This window comes from Papaver somniferum, chromosome 6 (genome assembly GCF_003573695.1).
Source record: "Papaver somniferum cultivar HN1 chromosome 6, ASM357369v1, whole genome shotgun sequence".
NCBI lineage: Eukaryota > Viridiplantae > Streptophyta > Magnoliopsida > Ranunculales > Papaveraceae > Papaver > Papaver somniferum.
In genome coordinates this window covers 145,654,021-145,674,186 of record NC_039363.1, presented here as the reverse complement: position 1 = coordinate 145,674,186, position 20,166 = coordinate 145,654,021, and the positions used below count along the sequence as shown (strand labels likewise).

At 38.0% G+C, this 20,166-nt stretch overlaps 3 protein-coding genes across 3 annotated transcripts; 2 read left to right on the top strand and 1 right to left on the bottom strand.

Annotated features, from left to right (window-relative positions):
- The first annotated feature begins 7,694 nt into the window (after positions 1–7,694).
- LOC113291623 lies at positions 7,695–8,084 on the top strand. The gene has a single exon (XM_026541135.1). The coding sequence runs from the start codon at positions 7,695–7,697 to the stop codon at positions 8,082–8,084; it is 390 nt and encodes a 129-aa protein (XP_026396920.1).
- A 688-nt stretch (positions 8,085–8,772) lies between these two features.
- On the top strand, positions 8,773–14,202 carry LOC113289693 (AT-rich interactive domain-containing protein 6-like). Its single transcript, XM_026539026.1, has 12 exons — positions 8,773–9,897; positions 9,984–10,023; positions 10,545–10,597; positions 10,707–10,752; positions 11,497–11,589; positions 11,702–11,800; positions 11,899–11,947; positions 12,028–12,127; positions 12,537–12,609; positions 12,713–12,763; positions 13,281–13,373; positions 13,656–14,202. Exons 1-12 carry the CDS (start codon positions 9,059–9,061, stop codon positions 13,758–13,760), a joined length of 1,641 nt encoding a protein of 546 aa, XP_026394811.1. The 5' UTR covers positions 8,773–9,058; the 3' UTR covers positions 13,761–14,202.
- Positions 14,203–14,382: 180 nt separating this feature from the next.
- LOC113289692 (cellulose synthase-like protein D4) lies at positions 14,383–18,853 on the bottom strand. The gene is made up of 5 exons (XM_026539025.1): positions 18,062–18,853; positions 17,581–17,976; positions 16,207–17,422; positions 15,776–16,116; positions 14,383–15,674 (listed from the first exon to the last, which is right to left on the bottom strand). Exons 1-5 carry the CDS (start codon positions 18,517–18,519, stop codon positions 14,711–14,713), a joined length of 3,375 nt encoding a protein of 1,124 aa, XP_026394810.1. The 5' UTR covers positions 18,520–18,853; the 3' UTR covers positions 14,383–14,710.
- Between the last annotated feature and the right edge of the window lie 1,313 nt (positions 18,854–20,166).

Here is a 20,166-nt window from a genome sequence, read left to right as displayed (position 1 = left end):
AGGAAATAGTCTTGCCTAAAGCATGAGAAATATTCACTATCTCGGGTAACTTGTGATTAAATTCCTCAAACGAATCTTCGTCAGCCATATGAAGGTTTTCCTAGTCAAAAGTTAGGCGTTGAAGCCTTGCTTCCTTTTCCGATGTACTTCCTTCAAATACAATTTATAAGATATCCTTAGCTTGTTTCGACGTAGTGCACATAGATACATGATGTTGAAGGTCTTGGATTATGGCATAGATAATATCATTCAATCTATCATAATTATGCTTTGTAACACTAATTTAAGTATCGATATGAAGTTATGTCCTTAGCAATAATTGTTTCGCCTTCTTGAACTGTTGGAGGATTATACCTCTTAACGATAAGAACCCATGTTTGAAAATCAGAATCTTGAAGGAATGAGCACATAACTATATTCCACCGCAAATAATTTGTGCCATCAAAAGGCTGGTGGTACTTTAATATAAATTGAACTCATGTCCATAGATTCACATCCTCATATATGCATACTTGTTAGGTCTGACGATGTTTTCCTGCTCTCATACCAATTAAAAAAAAGAGGGTATCAAGTACACCACCAACTTTTTAGTTCGGCAACCTATATGGACAAAACCTAATAAAATTGCAAGTAGATCTAAATGAATGATATGTATATAGAGTTTTTATATTTCCATTCCACAATCAATATGTCTAGACTAATAAAGCCGTGAACCTGGCTGTGTAGAAGAGTTCTTGGACGATCTCACAAATCAATATCCAAGATCAATCTAGTCGTATCTAAATCAAGAGGATCCAAATTCTTGCAAGTTGAAACTTGTTATCTATCTTTCAAGGTGCGAATTCAACAAGAACAAGCCTCGTTATTTATCACAATTAATAAGGACTTAAACTACCTAGATTGGATACATAATACTTGTGCAATTCCTATTGCAATGATAAAACAATATAATGCGGGAAAGGAAAAACACAAGACACCAAAAGTTTTGTAACGAGGAAAATTGCACTTACAGAAAAACCACAGGGTCTCGTCCAGCTTTGAACACCAAACTGTATTAAGCCGCTACAGACACCAGCATACTATCGGAATTCATACTGAAATGTAGTTGAGACTGAATTAATTCTCCAAGAAATTCAGCAACAGTCGTGCTCTCTACGTCTCTTGAACCTTCCAAGTCTCTACTCAATTGATTCCCTTAGCTGACGTCCTTTACATCCTAAGATGAAAAAGCGGGGGTATAACAACCGCACCCAATAATTCGTTCGGCAATTTGTATGAACTAACTCCAATATAATTCCGAGAGCACCAGCTTATAAAGCGAGCTCAATCAATAAATATACCAAAGAGTTATATCTCAATTTCTCAATACAATTTGCAACCGAACATATAGAAATCTGTGAGTCCGATTGGTATGAGAAATAACTTGGACGGTACCAAATAACAATGCCCAAGTGTCAATAAATTTATATCAACAACCAAAGGTTGGATTTACCAATTTACTGAACTACGCACAACTTGTGATATTTCAATTATATAAACAAATATAATGCGGAAAAGAAATAACACAGACACTATAAGTTTTGTTAAGGAGGAAACTGCAAATGCATAAAAACCTCGGGACCTAGTCCATATTTGAACACCACACCGTGTTAAGCCGCTACAGACACTAGCATACTACAAGTTAACTTCAGAATGGAATGTAGTTGATCCCTAAGCAAGTCTCACACCGATTAAGGTACAGTCACGTTCCTTATGCCTCTGAATCCCAGCAAGACTCTACGCACTTGATTCCCTTAGCTCGTCTCACCCACAACTAAGAGTTGCTTCGACCCAAAGTCGAATGTTTATAAACAAATTTGTCTCGCACAGATAAGTCTATTATGATACATAAATCTATCTCCCACAAAAGTAACTATGAAGTTTTTGTTTCGTCTTTTTATAAATCAAGGTGAACATGAACCAATTGATAAGCCGGTCTTATATTCCCGAATAGCCTAGAAATATCAATCACCTCACAATAAATTAACTGTACGGTAGTAGAAAAAGTTATTGTGGAATCACAAAGAATGAGACGAAGAGCTGTCTCACACAAACTATTAGCTTATAAATAATTTTCAAGGGATTGAATGATCAATACGAAATGTTCTGAGTCGACATCAAATGATTGTCTCACACAAATCAAGTAAGATGTTTCAAGGCGATTTTCACATGATCATCTTTTGACTTATTATTTAGTTTCCAACAAATACATTGTTTCCAACTAAAACTCGTCAAGAATATGATGAACGTAGCTAAAGCAAAAAACTTCCAACACATATTTCGAAAAATAGATAACCGAGTTAAACTCAACTCGAAATATCAAATGTGTATAATATAAAAGTCTATATATCTATATGACTTAGTCTCATTAGGATATAGAATATAATATACTTTTGAGTGATAGATAAGTTTTAGTCTCCACATACCTTTTGTTAATGAAGTTCCTCCAAGCTCTCCTCAGTATATCTTCGTCTTCAATCGATGAACGCCGTGAATTCTAAAGCTCAACCACACATTCTATCCTAATCAGAGACATAGCTATAAGTAGACTAGAAATCAAGACTTATAGTTTTGATCACCTAAACTTGACAAACAAGCTTGAGATAGCAACGCCTGCGAGTTCAACCGAGCAATGCTCTAACATAAGAGTTAATTCAACCTAAGTGAAAACTTTAAACCATGATTTAATACTTAAGATTTAAACCATGATTCACAAACTCAGAGTGATTTAGTGAAAAAAGTTGTCTTAAAAGTGTTTATGAGAGTTGTAGCAATGCCAACAATATTTGTGAAATAGCTTGTGAACATCTTCTTAGTTCGATATTAGATAGGTATGTGAAGGGGTACGCATACCTAAAAACCAGTTCATGAACTCAGACTGCTAGGGTACGCGTACTGGGTATGTGTACCCTTAACCATCCACGAACGCAGGCCCTTGGATTACGCGTACTAGGTATGCGGACCTACCATGTTGTAGAACTCAGATGTCTAGGTACGCGTACAAGGTATACATACCTACCCCGTGTCCATAATCTCAGTAGTTCTGAAAACTCTTTTTAAACAATTTGAAACATTCTCAATAGCCATAGATAATAAATATCATTTTTCTTGGGCAATTTCCAAATGATTTTTTTGAAACAAAAATAATTATTGAAAAATAAATTGTTCTTAACCAAGTTTGTTAGGCATATTCCTATGCACCAAGGCAAAATTTTCTATTTGACGTACCAAGTGGCATGACAAATAAGTTATGCTACTATGGTAAAAGAGCGAAGCGATGGAATTCTAAGCGAGCGATATTGTCAATAGTGCTAGCGGTTAAGACTTTATCGCTAGATATAGTGATAATATCGCTCGATCTAATAACTAGCACCAACGACTTGTTTTATCTCGCCTGTAAATAGCTAATTTTCAAATCAAATTTTGACACCAAATTTTTTTCTCTCCAGTTCTCTCTTTCTCAGTCTATTTTTTCTTCAAAATTTCTCAAATGACAAAGTTCCAAACCAAACTTGATTCGGCAACGCAACTTGACTTTTCTGGAGTAGTACTTGAAGGTGTTGTTATGAAGATATGTGATATTTATAAAGAAATAAGTAAAAACATAGAAGTCTTCAAGTTTTGGATATTAACCAACTCAAACATGCAGCTAAGAAAAGGGAAAGAAGAGTTCAAGGTAAGGAAATCAAGGCAAAGAAAAGGCAAAGAAGAAGATAAACAAAGTAAACTCAGTTCATGAGCGCATTGATTGTAAGTTGTGTGAAATGAAGAAGATAAATAAGATGAACATTATCCCAGATTTTTACTTTTAAAGTCTATATTTGTACTTATTATTGTCTATTTTTATGCCTTGTAACTGACTATTAATGACTAATCCAAAGTTTATCAAAAAAACTCGTTTGTTTCTATGAATTCGAAATTTTGACTCGTATCATTGAAATTTAAGCTTGTATTTTATTCTTAATTCAATCTTACATTTTAATTAGACTTACATCTTAATTTTAAGTTTTTAACTAATAAAGTAAGAAAAATACTAAAACTTTTGCTTAGGCTTAAGTTGACTATTAAGAAACTAAAACATAAAAATTGGATTATATTTGGGCAACACTCTTAAAATCTCAAAACAACTTCCAAATTGGAAGTCTTTTCCGTTGATGTGACGATATTCCGCATGACACCTTTATTCAAGGTCCATCATGGTTTTACCGTCCCTCATGTTTCGACCCGCTTGCTGAACTAAAGCAACATACTTGATAATTTCCTTATTGATTGTATTGAAGCACTGACTCAACCCGTGGGAATCGTGATTGTCGAAATTCATTGATTCATTTTTAAATCTCTCAAATATATTTTTCCAAAATTTTTAGGCATGCAGTGCACCACCAATGATAGGATGATCAGTAAAAAAAAACATAATTCCTGAAAATACATTCCATCTTCCGCAATAGTAAATTTTTTACTCCATCTTCTGTTTTGATGCCTTTTAATTTGATTTTGCACATTGGCTCGGTTAAAAACTCTTTGATTCTCGGCAACATGTTCTTTTTCTATGAACTCAGCCATGCTCTTTGAAAAATTTGAAGAGTGATGAAAAGTATGGAACATGTGCGAGTTTAAGAAATTCTAGAGAGATTAGAAACTCTATTGTGATTTGAAATGATTTTGAAGTTTAGTATTTATAGAGGGGAAAATTCTAGCTGATGGGTCATGAACTGCTGAACGATGATCAAACTGACGAGCGCTAGAAAGACTGGCTCAAGATGAACTTTCTATCGCTCGCTGGAATGTCTGTCGCTTATGCCTAAGTGGTATATTTGACACTTTGACACATACGTTTGCCATTTTGCCATACCCATAGTGGATGCAAAAGTGGCAAACCATGTTGTTTGACATGTGCATAGGAATAGGCCTTAAGAATCTATGAACATTCATTGCTTGAAACATATTTCGAGAGATTTATCGAGACAAGATTGACTTGAAATTTCTTCTTTGCAATATGTAATCTACTAAAAAAATACGACATAGTGTGATAAAGATAAAATGGTAAATGCGGTGCGCAAATAGGATGGTTTATTCTTCACATACCTCTTTGTTCATGAAGTTCTCCAAATGTCTTCGTCTGATGTTTAGTCTTCAATCTTCGAGTGTTATTCAATGATGTCTGATACTCAACTACCATACTCTTATCCCAGTTCAAGACTTGAAGTTAATAGATTAGATCAATTACCATACTCAACTACCATACTCTTATCCCAGTCCAAAACTTGCGAGTTCGACCGAGCAGTGCTCTAACATCCCGTCTGACTTCCATCCGCTGCATGATTCGCCAAACCATCCGCTGTATGGTTTCGTTCCCTGTAGTTGCGGTGGATAACATATTAAAGAATTTGACGTATTCTTAGTTTGATTTCAACATTCATACCTGTTATATACCATGAAGGTTTAATATCAAAGTTTAGGAACCGAATCACATTTTCAGAGTCCGATTGGAATTGCATTTTTGATCATTATGTTGCCATTCCAGATGCAATCAACATGGCCTGAGTCTCAGCGATAAGCGATATGGTGATGCCTAATGGTTGTGTACTACTACCATAATTTTTGTAGTTGAATCCCTACATATGAAACCTGTACCTGCAAGTCCATGTTGTCCTCTAACCGCCCCATCCGTATTAATTTTTGATCCAATCTAAATTAGGAGAATTGACCAAATCCACCGAGATGGTTGTTGTTGATCTTGTGTTTCCTGTTGGGTTCACAGATGATGTCATACCAGGATGTACACATGGTATGACTTTTCTTGCCCAAGTGAATGTCTACTGAAATTCAAATGTTACCTGTCTAATGTTTTATGGATTTGGTTGTTTTTGAAGGTGTATTAGTTCATTTCTAACTATCATGTTTAGCCTGATATAGTTCACGGTTTAGAGGGGTATTTCGTGCGACCAAAATCTAGCGGTGACAACCTCTTTTCTTTAGGATTGATAAATAATGATAAATGTTTTCGAGATTTAACAAATTCTCTAGGTTAAACTCATAAATCAATTCATTTACGAGATTTTCGAGGTTCAAACAAAAAATGGGTCTTTCTAACCACTGGTTTAAACTCATAAATCAGTGTGTTTCTACTGTCTCTTATTATGTTCTTCTTAATGGTAGCCCCACTGTTTTTTTCAACTTGAAAGAGGTATGAGACAAGGGGACCCTCTTTCTCCTTACATGTACATTATATGCTATGAGGCTTTATCTTTTTACATTGATAATCTTCAAAAAAAGGGTATTTTAGAAGGTATCAAAGTATACAAAGATGCTCCAGAAATGACGCATCTGTTGTTTGCTGATGACTCTCTCTTGTTTTCTAAAGCCACTGATCAAAATTTTCTTGTCATTAAGGACTATCTTAAAAAATACTGTCTGGCCTCTGGGCAAGAAATAAATTTTGAAAAAACTGGCATTTTATTAAGTAGGAAAATTCCTGAACATAGGAAAGCTAGCCTGGCCATTATTTTGGAAATACAAAGCAGGGACTTGGGAGAAAAATATCTTGGCACTCCTAATGTGTTTCAAGCTTCAAAAATCCAGACTCACATGGGTATTCTCCAAGCTGTGGATGCCTGAATCTCCATCTGGCTTCATAAGCTCTTGTCCCAAGCTGCTAGAACTACTCTGATTAAGCATATTGGCCAAGCTATCCCCCTCTTTCAAATGGGAGCTTTTCTTATTCCTAAGCATCTTTGTAAACAAATGGATTCCCATCTCTGTAAATTTTTGGTGGGGTGAAACTCTAGACCCTAAAGATATGAAGTTGCATCTGCTTGGTTGAGACATTTTATGTTCCCCTAAGGATGAAGCTGGTTTGGGTTTTAGAAAGGCTGAATTAAACAATCTTGCTATGTTGGCTAGGAATGCCTGGAAAATCCTGGAAAATCCTAGTTGCCTTTTAGCTAGTGTCCTTAAGGCTAAATACTTCCATAGAACTGATTTCTTGAATGCCAAGTGTACTGATAAGTGCTCTTGGACTTGGAGGCGTTTACATGCCATAAAAGAACTCATTAAGCCTTTCATTTCTTGGATTGTAGGGGATGGTCAATTTATTGAGCCATGGTGTGATAAATGGATACCCTCTTTGGGTTCTGCCACACTCAACCCTACAGTCCCTCTTGTAACTAGTATCAAAGTTTCTTATTTTATTGATTCTCAAACTAGAAGTTGGGATGTTTCTCGACTTAACACCCAATTTGATAATGCTTCTGTTCAGAAGATTGTCACCATTCTCTTAAGCCAGCTTTGCACTCCTGATAGGAGGACTTGGGATCTTTCAAAAATGGCAAATTTACTTCTAAATCGGCCTACATGGGGCTTAGAAGTCTTAGGCCCTCTCCTTGTAAAAATCTTTGGAAGCGTATCTGGAAAATTAGAGTTCCTTATAGAATTCAAGTTTTACCTGGAAAGCAGCTAGAAATGCTCTGCCTGTCAGAACCATCTTACATACTAGATTGCCTATGCATAGTGTTGATTTCCCTAGATGTATTGATCCTCCTGAATCTATTATGCATGCCTTGGTCCTTTGTCTTTTTGCTAGTAGAGTCTGGTTTATCTCTGATTTTAACATAAACACCCAGTTCTTTCAACAAAAAACTTTCACTGAGTAGCTTATGTTTTGGTTAACTGAACCCGTGTCTAAGCTTTCTGATCATGATCAAAGTCTCTTTGTAGCTATCTTGTGGTCCATTTGGACTAGTAGAAACAATTTCATTTTCCAACATTTGAAAGAAAATCATACTACTGTCTTAGCTAGAGACAGAGCTATGCTCTTAACTAGGAAAATTGGCCTTACTGCTTCCACTACTACTTCTGTCAGTATTTGTGATCATTGGATACCCCCCTTTTTTGGATGGATTAAATGCAATACTGATGGTGCATTTGATGATACTTTTGGAGCAAATGGTGCAGGGTATGTGATGCGTGACTTCTCAAGAAAAGCTTCCTTTTGTGCCTCAATAGTCTTTCAGTCTGCTGAAGAAGTTGAAGCCAGAGCCATTTGAGCAGTCCTGAAGAAAGTTGTGGAGCAACAGTTAACACATATCATTATCGAAAATGATGCGAAATCCCTCATCGACCAATTTTCAGTTGGCAGTTTCGATGGAGATTCCCGTACGGATGCTTTATTTAAGGATATTAAGTTTTTCTCTTCTAAGTTAGTAGCTTGTATTTTTAGTTTTCAACTTCGAACTTGTAATTCTGGAGCTCATGAGCTAGCTGTCTGGGCTAAGAAAAACGATATCTCTATGTACTGATTTGTTCCTCATGTTTGGCTTCCACCAACAATTGAGGGGGATCATTAGCCTTTTTGAAGATTGTTGTTTAAAAAAAAAATAAAAAAAAAATAAAAATTCTCTACGCTCCACAGACCATGGCCGCTCCAGCTGTCTAGCATTCAACTAGAATTTTCCCCATCTTCCATCAAAAGTGTAGCCCCGTAAATGCTTTCTTTACTCTGGGGAATAGGTTTCCGTTTCCCCATCTTCTAAGTCCCACATGACCCACACCCTCGGTACAAAAACTCAGAACTAGCACACACATATGTAATGTAGCTGTCATTCATGTACCTTTACCCCAGAACTAGCGTGACCTGTGACCTTACATTTTCCTCAACGGCCTTAAATGTAATTATCATCTCTACTCTACACGTTAGCACTAAAAAACCGCGCCCTATTAAACCGTAAATAAACAAACGGTGTTTCTCATTCTGTTCTGTCTTCTCAATAACCTTTGTGTTTTTTGACAACACGATCTGAACCCCATTTCCCCTTCTCTGTTCTGTAGTTGTTTCCATCCAAACAAACAAAACCCCGTCCCTGTTGCTTTTTCAGTAGACGTACAGAACCAATTAATAACTCTCTTTTTTCCCCTCTAAAATCTACAGTATATTTCTCAAGCTCAAACATTTTTCTTTTAGGTTTTGAAAAAAAATTAGGGTTTGAGTTTCTTTCTAGGGTTTTGAGAGTGAGTGAGAGAAATGAGGAGGAAACATGAGGGGGATGATGATGATAATGCTACCTTGTCTGGAGATATAGAAGAGATGGTTGCTAATGGCGGTGGAGAAAAAGAAGAAGAGATGCAGGATGGTGGTGGTGATGATTATGTGACGGTGGCTGCTGAAAAAGAAGATGAAGACTTGATTAATGTTAGGATTACTCAAGAAAAAAAAGATGATGCTAAGATAAATGACCTACCCAATAGGGAGCAGGAGCAGGAGCAGGAAGAAGAAGAGATTAATCCAATCCATGTCCAAGGAAACCAAAAAGATGGAACTTTATCAGCTGCTAATCAAAACCCTAACGGTTGTGTTGGTGGTGCTGGTGAACAAGACAAATCTAATGCTAATTCGGAAGCAAAGGCTACTAAAGTTAAGACTGAGGTCACTAAAGATGATGACAATGTTTGTGCTGCTAACGGTGAAGATGATGTTGATAAGTTGGAGGAAGTTACTCCTGCTGTGAAAGAAAAGCGTGAAACCAAACCTGTTGTTTCTTATTTGAAGGCAGACGACGATGATTATGAAATTGAGGAGCTGGAAGAGGAAGAAAGTGAAGGGTCTGAGAGTGAGTCTGATAAAGAGGAATTAGTAAAGTTGAAAGAATCTTCATCAACATCATCTCTACATAAACAGCATCATCATATAGACCTAGTTGCAGTCCAAGAGCAGCCACAATTTCTGAATGAGGAAGGGGGCAGTGAATCCGGAAACGAGTTTGAACAAGCTGCTTTTGTGAAGGAATTGGAGAGGTTTTGCAAGGAATATCATTTTGATTTCAAGCCCCCTAAGTTCTATGGAGAACCGCTGAATCTCCTCAAGTAACTTTACCAAGCTCTCAAATTTTATTAATCTGAAGTTTTTGAATGAGGTGATTTTTTCTAATCTGTTGTTTTGGGTGTTTCAGGTTATACAGAGCTGTGGTTAAATTGGGAGGCTATGACCAGGTATATAGGATCCTAATGTTGTGTTTATTTTTCTTTTTATGAACATGGTTAATCTGATGACTGATTCTGTGTTTTTAAGCTTTATTTTGAACTTCATTAGCTACTATTTCAATGATATTATGTTTATAGGATGTTTTCTGAGAAGTATCTATAAGAATTCTAGAAAAGAAAAGGAAAAAAGTTTAAATATTTCTTTGGTCTCTTGATTATAAGCCGAGGCATTACTTAGATGAGGAACATCTAAACCCTTGTTGCCTACTATGGGTATTAAAACAAACTCGATTAAACTTTTTCATTTCCGATAAGTATGAGTGCAAATGCATCTTGTGGTTGTACCTATCTTGTGTGAACTACTTAAGATATGGATTATGCAATCAATACATCGCGCATATTAAGGTTGAAGTTCTTACCTTGTATGTGTACCTAACTCACATGAGATACAAATTATGCATTCCATAAATTGTATATATTGAGATTTATATCCAACTTGTATTCAACAAACTTGTGGGTTTCTTATGCAGGTTACCACGTCCAAGTTGTGGCGTCAAGTTGGAGAAAGCTTCAACCCTCCAAAGTAAGAAAATTCATGGGTGTCAGATTTTAAAGTAAACTCCATTCTTTTTTGTGCTTTTATCACGCCATAATGGCAATCAAAGTTTATTGAAACAAATTTGCTTCTGCAGGACTTGTACTACTGTGTCTTGGACATTTAGAATTTTCTATGAGAAGGTACATCTAATTTTTTTCTTATTCATACTTTTAGCATATAGGCAGTTTGCAGTGATAAATATATAAACGGGTTCCTTTTGTCTATGCCACCACTAATTTGGGTTATTGTTAACCATTGGGTGCATTATCCCCTACAGATGTTTACGAACCACTGTTACGGTGAATTCACTTAGAAGAAACTCGTTGATTGTCTGTCAATAAATCAAGAAATAAGGAATTAATAAGTATTGGTTCTGTTTATTTCCCTTTTAACCCTGTGGATATTACAAGGACATGATCCAACCCCTTTTGGCTTTTTTCCTTTATATCCGCAGTAGAAGAATGATATTGGGAGGCAAATAATGTTAATAATAGCATATGTAAGTGTGTGTGGGATAGAGTGAAGGTTGTGAGTGTAGGCGTGCCATGTGCATGTGTGGTTTATGTATAGTTAGTGACTGAGTTGAGTGAGTTAATATATGTACTCGAGAGGCTTCTGTAACAAACTATCTTTTCTTATAATTAAATACTGATTCAAATTGTATTGCACGTAGATTCTTAAATCTATCAGTTAAGAGTACATGGGGGAGTCTCTTAACATATTATATGCCAGTTGCAGTTTTTTTGACGTCATTTTAGAACGCTGTTGGCTATCTCATTCTGCACTTCCTCTTTTTTATGACTACGGTTGTTTTGTTTAATAAACTGATCACTTTTAAATTTTATTTGCACCTGCTCTGTTCCCTTAATTATTTCATGGTGCAGGCACTTCTTGAGTACGAAAAGCATAATATTCAATCTGGTGAATTACATTTTCCTGGTTCTTCCCCGGCAGACCCAAAGAGTGCTGGCAATATGGTAACATTTGGATAGCCTTCATAATATTTTGTTGTAAAATCATGTAATATTGCGTGTATTCTTTGTTTTTTATTTTTTGAGGTCTCATATTTTCTATACCATATAACTGCAGCGAATTGGTAGTCAAGTACTAGGATCAGGTAGGGCACGAAGGGATGCTGCTTCTCGTGCCATGCAGGGGTGGCATTCTCAGCGTCTTGGAAATGATGAGGTTAGTAAACCGTCAATAAGGTCAGGGGTACTGCATTGCTTGGTGATGATATAGCTATTGAGGCATCTACGTCAATACTAATTTGTTTGTTTGTGTAGGATAAGAACGCCATGTCTACACCAAAGCGTGAAAGTCAACTCAGAGCTGGTATGTCGCCTCAGATACGATTTTGAATCTCTTGACATCACTGTTTTGGAGTTTGAGACATTTTTTTCCTGCTGACTCAGGTCTACTTAAACGTAAAAAACCTGCTGACATGGATCACTATGTCAAGTCTGCACGTACAGTTTTTAAAGCAAATAACCAACAGGGAAGCTCACCTCAGAGGTGAGAACCAAAAACATTGTTCATTATCTCGGACTTGGCTGCTTGGGGATAAGATCCCTAGCCATTATTTTAGCATCATTACAAACTTGGTTTCTTTTCATTATTTGTTGTTAAGACAACTAGACAATCTAAAGTGTTTCTTGTTTCCTCATTGGCCATGGTTGGTGCCAGTCAGACCTCCACCACCAAGTGATTGATACATTGAATATTTGGACTTTATACAAGTCCAAAGTATAGTATGTTCATGCATAGGGATTTTTTAGGACTTTTGAATACAGCAGGAATACCAACCATTCGCCCAAGGGTAGTGAAGATTGAAGAAGCATAGAAACCACTCTTTCTGTTCATGTCAACACTTGTTTGCTTATCCTAGAACTAACTAAAAACATCAAAGTTTCTGTTTCCACAGAATGGACACAACGCCATCAGTTATTGATATTGGACACCCTGCTGATTGGGTAAAGGTGAATGTTCGAAGAACTGTAAGTATCCCCCCTTGCTTAACTGTATGGAACTATGGTGGATATCAGCTTTCTTTTTCTTCTTATCGACGTGTTAACGGAAGTGAAATGTGGTTTTTGGCAGAGAGACTGCTTTGAGGTGTACGCTTTAGTTCCTGGGCTTCTGCGGGAGGAGGTAAATTGACTTCCTTTATCTGTTTTCGTTATATTACTTGAATTGCTGTCTCAATATTGAATGTGGTTTTGAATTTTATCTGGGCACTAAATCCACACTTAGCTGTACACAAACAATTTAGTAATGGAAAATTGTTGATCATCGTGCTAATTGAGGGTTTGTGCCTGATGAAAGGATAATTTTCTAAAGCAAAAATTATCTTCATATTATTATTGTGCCCGGTTGCAGTTTTTACTATCTCTAATGAGTAAATATATCCTTTATTGGGGACTATATACCATCTATAGTGAGCAAATATAGCTTTCACTGGATGCGAAAGTGCCCTTGGATTTCCATATTTTGGGGCGAGTATCTTTCGGAATTCATCAGTTTATCTTAGCCCCATGCATCTGCACACACATAAACTTCTAAGAGATGGCAATAACCGTCCTACTCAAACAATCAATATTTGTGAACTCTTACTTGTTATAGATAGTACGTGTTATTTATGGTCTTTATGCTCTCTGTCTGAACACAGGTTCGTGTTCAGTCTGATCCATCTGGGCGTGTAGTCATATCTGGTCAGCCAGAGGAACCTGATAATCCCTGGGGTGTGACAGCGTTCAAAAAGGTATATGCATACTTAACTGATAATTTCTCCTGTATGATTTGTGGGCGACGGAGATAAGAGCTACCTCATTAGGTTTGAGTCGGGTCATTAATGCTACTAACTGCTGTACTAAACTGATTGGGAGAAATCCCGTGGATATTCCGTACAGAAATCCTGCCCTCGATTTAAGGATGTGGAACTCTGTGATCCATGGCATTTAGAGCTTTAAATCAAAGCACATTCCCAAAAGGGATTTCGCACGGTATTTTGTACTAACGAATGTCGGGTTTCTGTTTGTTGCAGGTGATTACTTTACCCTCGAGAATTGATCCGCATCAGACATCCGCCATTGTCACTTTGCACGGCCAGTTGTTTGTTCGTGTGCCGTTTGAACAGTTAGATTCTTAGGACATTACCGGTCTTCTATCCAACAACCTATCTCCAGAAATTTTTGGGAGCAGTAAATATTCAAAGGCAGCAACTAATTACAAGCTTCGGTTCGGTCTATAGTGCACTTTTTTCCCCGTACTTACTGTACAAGTGACTAAATACCAAACTTTAAGAGTCTAGTCGGCCTATGATGAAGGAAGATTGATTAATGTGTTTTGTTTATCCCCACCAAACATGTTTTAGCAAGGATAGGAGTTAATGTAGTAGGATGATGATCAGTGGTTGGTTGGGATTAATTTGTAGTTGTTGATGATGATAATAGGTGGTTGGTGAATTTGATTCAATTATGGATGGAGTTTGTTATTGGGTTTACAAAGTAGAATATATCGTATGATGGTAATCAGGTGGTTGTTTTGATGATATATTTTTACACGTTCAATTAAAATGGTTCCCTTCAGCATGTGCTGGTTGTTTGAGAACTCAAGGTATCGAATTTCTGCTATTCTTAATTTGTATATAGTGTTTGTTGCTAAGAATGATAATTGCGGTTCAACGAAAATTTTCTTGAGCTAAAAGCTTGCAAGTAGAGTTTGGGTTAGTTTAGGAAAGGAGGTTCTTCCTTCTTCCAACTGGGAGTATAAAGCTTTAAACTGCATTTCCTAGCTGAATCTTTACTAATAAGCAGTATTCTCTATTAAAAAAAAGTTCTCGAACCTCAACTTCAGTTTACATTTAAATGCCATAAATTTATTCACAGGCTTATGTTATGCATCTCTCAGCAATGTCCGCATTTTAATTCTTCCATGCAACTGGAGATGCAATTCCCTCTAATGAGAATTCATTTCTTGCACCCAATACATCAGTCCTCGATCCCTTTCAAAAGGTTCTCCACCATCTATCCATCCATCTTTCTTTGATCCCAGCTTTCAGACATATATCAGTCATGATGTTTTTCCTCAACAGCACTCTCATGGAAACTGAAAACCACCTGCTACAATTTGTGCTTTGCTTGCCTTTGGTGGATCAATGGCGATCCATAACAAAGATAACGTGATAGCAATCAGACCCGACCACACAAACACAATAGTTGGCGTCTTCCTTCTCCTGCCCATCAATCCCTTGGCAAAAGGATACTGATGAGCCAACACCCAGAAGCTAAAGAAACCTCCACCTACAAACTTACTCCATGAAGGGGTTGTGCTATAGATGGTTCTGCAAAATGCAACCACAATCCCAGTTATGTTCATCATTGCTATCACAATCGGTGGTATCATCAGTGACGTCCACTTCACTAGGTATAGATCAGCATAGATATCATCGACGTCCTCTCCAGCTGATTTAGACGTCAATGTGAAAGATATCTCAATCCCAGCAATGACCTTCAGTAGGCCTTGTACCACAGCAGCCAAGTGAGCGCTGGTTCCGGAGATGAGCCAGAACTGTTCATTCCTCCACCAATCCTCTAAGGCAACCCCAGACCATTTCACCTCTAGGAGGGCCAGAGAAATGAGACATATGGTTATAGTGAGCAAGTAAACCAGGAAAGTTACATTTAAGTTTGCAACTATGAATTGTCCAGAGAAGAGAGAAAGCGCAGGCAGAAAGCAGTATACGATGAGGAAGATAGAAGTGAATGGGTAGATTCCGACGTTCATGTAGGCGAGACGCTGGAGTAGCATGAGACGGCTGCTACCTAGCATGGCATTGTTGCGAGAGAAGAAGATCTCCACAGACCCAGTCGCCCACCGAAGGACCTGATGCAGACGGTCAGTGAGGTTGATGGGGGCAGAACCACGGAATGCATCTCTTTTGGTAATGCAGTAGATTGAGCGCCATCCTCTATTGTGCATGCGATAGCCTGTCACCACATCCTCGGTAACAGACCCATAGATCCAACCTACTCGACCACCCCACTCAGTCTTGTCCTCATACCTGCAAGCACCCAGTTATTGGCCACATGATCAACTTGATAGTTGATACACCTCAATATGTTATAGTAGCAGACAGGTGAGACTAGGGAGAAATATCCATACCAACAGGAGATCACAGATACTGCTTCAGCAACAGTAGTAGCATCCAAGGGTTCACGAGGTGCCCTAAGGATGCCAGGAGGGCGGCCATACTGGACGTCCTGATGATCAGCGAGGGGCCGGCCTTGAAACTCGGCTATGACTATAGATTCACAAACCATCGCAGAATTTCCGAATCGTTTAGGTAGTAGGTTAGCACTAAGAGTGGCATCAAAATCATTTGGTTTGAGTGCATGAGTCTCTGAGTCCGGAACTGTTTGCCTAATCTTTTCTACCTGTGGAGGATCAAACCCATACAATGCGAAACGCCTAAACATTGTCCCAGTTCCCACATAAACTGGCCCCTGTGAATTGACGCACATTATAGCGCATAAGTTACAAATACCAAGCTGAAGATGAAAGTTAAGTACAAAAAAAATATCATGACCAAATACCTGTAAACCATCAAGTGCACGCATGTTTCCATCAAAGAAAACAGTGTTGTGGTTGGCATAGCGGTCAGATGGATCAATTCCCTCGAACCTCTGAGGGAACTGAATGTAACAGATATTTTCACCTCCTTTGTCCATCATAAAACACATACCTTCACGTATGGCTTTGCAGTTGTAGATGTAGTGATCACAATCAAGATTGAGCATAAATGGGCCGTTTGACAGGACAGATGAGGACCTCACCAAAGCATTCATCGCACCTGCTTTCTTGTTATGGTCATAACCAGGTCGTTTCTCACGCGACATGTACACAAACATTGGAAGGCGTATATCAACTTCAGAGAAATCAATCGTCTGGTCTTCATCATCTGCAGATCCCATAAGCGGGTCACTACTAGGTGGCTTAAGCATCACTTGGAGAATCCCGGCATGGTCACCTTTACTATGATCCCTAGAAGAAACAGCCCAAGTTCCAGGCCAGTGAGTACCATCAGCCATCCACGTGGCTTTAAGAACCTTCAGAGGCTCCAAAGGGTCACCCCCTGTCTCCCTAATGTGTTTCAACATCTTCATTTCCTCTCTCGCATTAAACGCGTCAGACCTCCGTCTTATTGAATCTGGCAACCCATTTATTCTCACCTTAAACTCGTCATATTCTCTCTTTATCTTTCTCCTGTCCTTGACAAAATCAGACCTGCTTTTGTTCTTCGTAGGGTCACCCTTTAAACTGAAATAGCTATCTGGGTTCCTTGGTTCTATATCATGTTTCTTGCAGAAGGGAACCCACAGATTGGCGAAGCTACATGCTTCTGCCATGGCTTCGAACGTCAAGAGTGCGCCACCATCGTCAGATATGTAGCAAGCAAGCTTTTCTACGGGATAATCAGCAGCCAAGATCGATAGGATAGTATTGGCAGTGGTAAGAGGTGGTTCCTTTTCTGGATCTGCAGTAGAGACAAAGACATCAACACCAGGCAGGTCAGATCTTCCAGTTGGGTTCATAGGTGATGGCATGTCAAATTTCTCCCTTAAGGCAGCAAGATCAGTGGCATGGTTGACAGGGTGTATCTTTGGGATTTGGTCTAGGATCCATGAAAATGCGAACCATATCTCACACACAATCGACATTAACCAAAGCCACAGTGCATCCTCGTTTGGATGTTGAACACGCCATGTCAAGAAGAAACATAGAACCACTAGCCGAACCGCAATTAGTATCCTGTGCCATGAGTTAGTTAAGTATTAATAAACTGTTGTATACACATCAAGTGCAATGTCGTATAATCCTCTAGTCACATGACTAGCACCCATGGAGCAAGAACCAAACTAGAAGACATATCTGTATTATAAGTAGAAAACGAGTGAATAAGAACACACCTGTAAGGGATTATAATGGCAGGTGGTACAGGAATTACATGACTAAGAGGTCTCCATGGTCTATCCAGTAGTTCGTGCTCTTCTCCGTGGCCATCCAAATCCTCCTCATCATCGTCATCGTAGGATGAGAATGCCCTGTCATAGTTGTAACTCCCTTTGGTTTCTGACAACCAGGGGTTCTGATCAAATTCACCTCCTTTGCTACCCCTTGACATAGACTTATCTGGGTGCATCAGTGACATCCTTCTATCCATCTTTGAATTCACATTGTTAAGACCACCGCTCTGTTTGGTACTGCCGTCCATGTAGTCTTCTCTTTTGTATGACTCCTTGCAACCTGGGCATAAACCTTTAGCTTTTTGTGCATCCATGAAGCAATCTCTACAGATCTTGAACCTTCAAGAACATTACATGCATACTGCATTAACTTGAAAACCTGATCATACGTCAACGAATTATAACTAAGTAAAAACATATGTACCTGCATTCACAAGGCATGACATCAGCTCCTCTTTCGTCTTTCACGACCTTGCCGTCGCAAGCAGGCATCATGCATGCTGATCCCTTGGCTCCTGCCATTTGAGGATGTTTTACTTCTGAATCGATCACCTTGTCCATTAGATGAGCGCGTGTCACATTGTTGAACCCACCGGTAAACAAAGAATTCGAAACATACTGCTCTTCAGCCTTGCCAGCAACCGATGAAGCGTCCATTGGCTGATTATCAGGTGTAGAAGGTATATGAACCGTATAGTTGGTATAATCACCAGATATCTCTCCTGACATCTCTAAATCTTCCCTGTCAAGGTTCACATACCGTCCACTTGACGTTCGTCTGGCAAATTTCACCGCCCGACTACTTCCACTTTGAGACCCATCACCAATCGAACCGCCTCCCCTGACTCCCTTTTTTGATGGATTTTGTGATATGGAGTCCATTTTGTATGAGCACGAACACTTCTTTTATTACAATATAGAATTCGAATCATTCATTATTGATAATGAATGCAATGCCTTTTAAACAAAAAGGACCTGCAAGCGGAACAAAACAAAACAGAAATATGCAATGACGAATTGAAAAGAAAACTTTTGGTCTATAGATATGGTTTTGGTGTTATTGTTTGATGCATGGAAATGGAACCTGCAAATGCAGGTTTGAGCTTGTCATCATTGATGGAGGGAAAAAAGAACAAATTTGAGAAACAAATTCTTTTTTTGTTTGTTTGTTTTGAGTTTTTGTGATGGAAGAAGAAAAGGAGAGATCAGAGTATTGAGAGAATTTTGGATGGTGAATGAATGAGTCAATTTTTGTTTGGTTATTTCTGCATGTTTTTAGGAGGAAGAGAAGAAGAAAAAGGGCAGAGAGGTTGAGCGCAAGGTTTAAAAAAACGGGTCACTGCCACCGGACGTGGCCGTTATAATGCATTTTGAGGGATGTAGCGTTTTCGGGGCAAGAATGCATTATTTAGGAAAAGTATTTTTTATATGTTATATTTTAAAATAACGGACATCATAGCGGGTAACTAGAAAATAAAAACATATTAAAATATGAAATTCCTATCTAACGATTATACGAATCATCAAACTGCTAACAGATTCATCGATTTTTTTTTTGGCCTTTTATGTCTCCAGAAGATATCAAAATAGTAAAAATCGGTCCAGATGTTATGATATTCAAGTTCAGCAATTGGTCCTTTTTAAAAAAAATAATAGAGGAAGGACCATGGAACATCGATATGCATTTGCTTGTTGTGCACGACAACATTCCTGATATGGTTTACACTGAGAAACATTGAGGTTTTTAACAATTTTGGATTCAACTCAAATATTTGCTACTGGAACACATGAACATAACAGTTGTAACTAAGGTGTGAGAAGTTTTGGGTTAAGTAACCGGCATTGAACCAAAAGATGCCATTTCGGTAGGAAGTGATCCTGTTAAAGTCTGTGTTAACATTGATCTGTCATATCAGAGAAGTCAAAGCCATCACTAATACTGGAGTATTTAGATGGATCATATTCAGAGATAACCTAGCAACATATGTACTGCGTGTATGTCATCAACCACTCCAATTAATCCTATAGAGATGTTGCTGATTATCTAGCCAAAGCTCATGAGAAGCCATACTTCTTTGATAAAGTCAGTAATATCAGGAAAAATATCTCGACACTCTCAATTTCCACAACACTTGCAGCGAAGAAGACTCAAAAGAAATTCGTCAAGACTACAATTTTTGTACCCCTAAACATGGTGTTGCTATTAATCTGGATTTCTTGCTCAAAAATGATACTTCTGAAAATGCTGAGGATATTAGACTTGAAAAAACGCATGGAGATGATAATGAATTACCTTTCATTCCTTTTGAGTATTAGTCTTCACCTCCTAATAACGTTTTTGATAACAACACAGACTCTTCATCAACTCATAGAATCACAACTACAGATAAGCATCCCTATAACACAAAAACGAGATCCAAGTAATCACTATACTCTTCACTATTATTTTCTTTAAATTTCTGTTTTTAATTTACAAATATTTCTTAGATAACTTTTTTAGTCTTTCACTTAGTTTCTTTATAAGCATTG

Coding starts and splice junctions, on each gene's coding strand:
- LOC113291623 (XM_026541135.1), top strand. CDS start 7,695: ATGTTTTGGTTAACTGAACCCGTGTCTAAGCTTTCTGATCATGATCAA.
- LOC113289693 (XM_026539026.1), top strand. CDS start 9,059: ATGAGGAGGAAACATGAGGGGGATGATGATGATAATGCTACCTTGTCT. Junction 11,590..11,701: donor CAAAGAGTGCTGGCAATATG/GTAACATTTGGA, acceptor ATATAACTGCAG/CGAATTGGTAGTCAAGTACT. Junction 11,948..12,027: donor TGAAAGTCAACTCAGAGCTG/GTATGTCGCCTC, acceptor CTGCTGACTCAG/GTCTACTTAAACGTAAAAAA.
- LOC113289692 (XM_026539025.1), bottom strand. CDS start 18,519: ATGGACTCCATATCACAAAATCCATCAAAAAAGGGAGTCAGGGGAGGC. Junction 16,117..16,206: donor GTGCACTTGATGGTTTACAG/GTATTTGGTCAT, acceptor GTCAATTCACAG/GGGCCAGTTTATGTGGGAAC. Junction 15,675..15,775: donor GTATCTGTGATCTCCTGTTG/GTATGGATATTT, acceptor GGGTGCTTGCAG/GTATGAGGACAAGACTGAGT.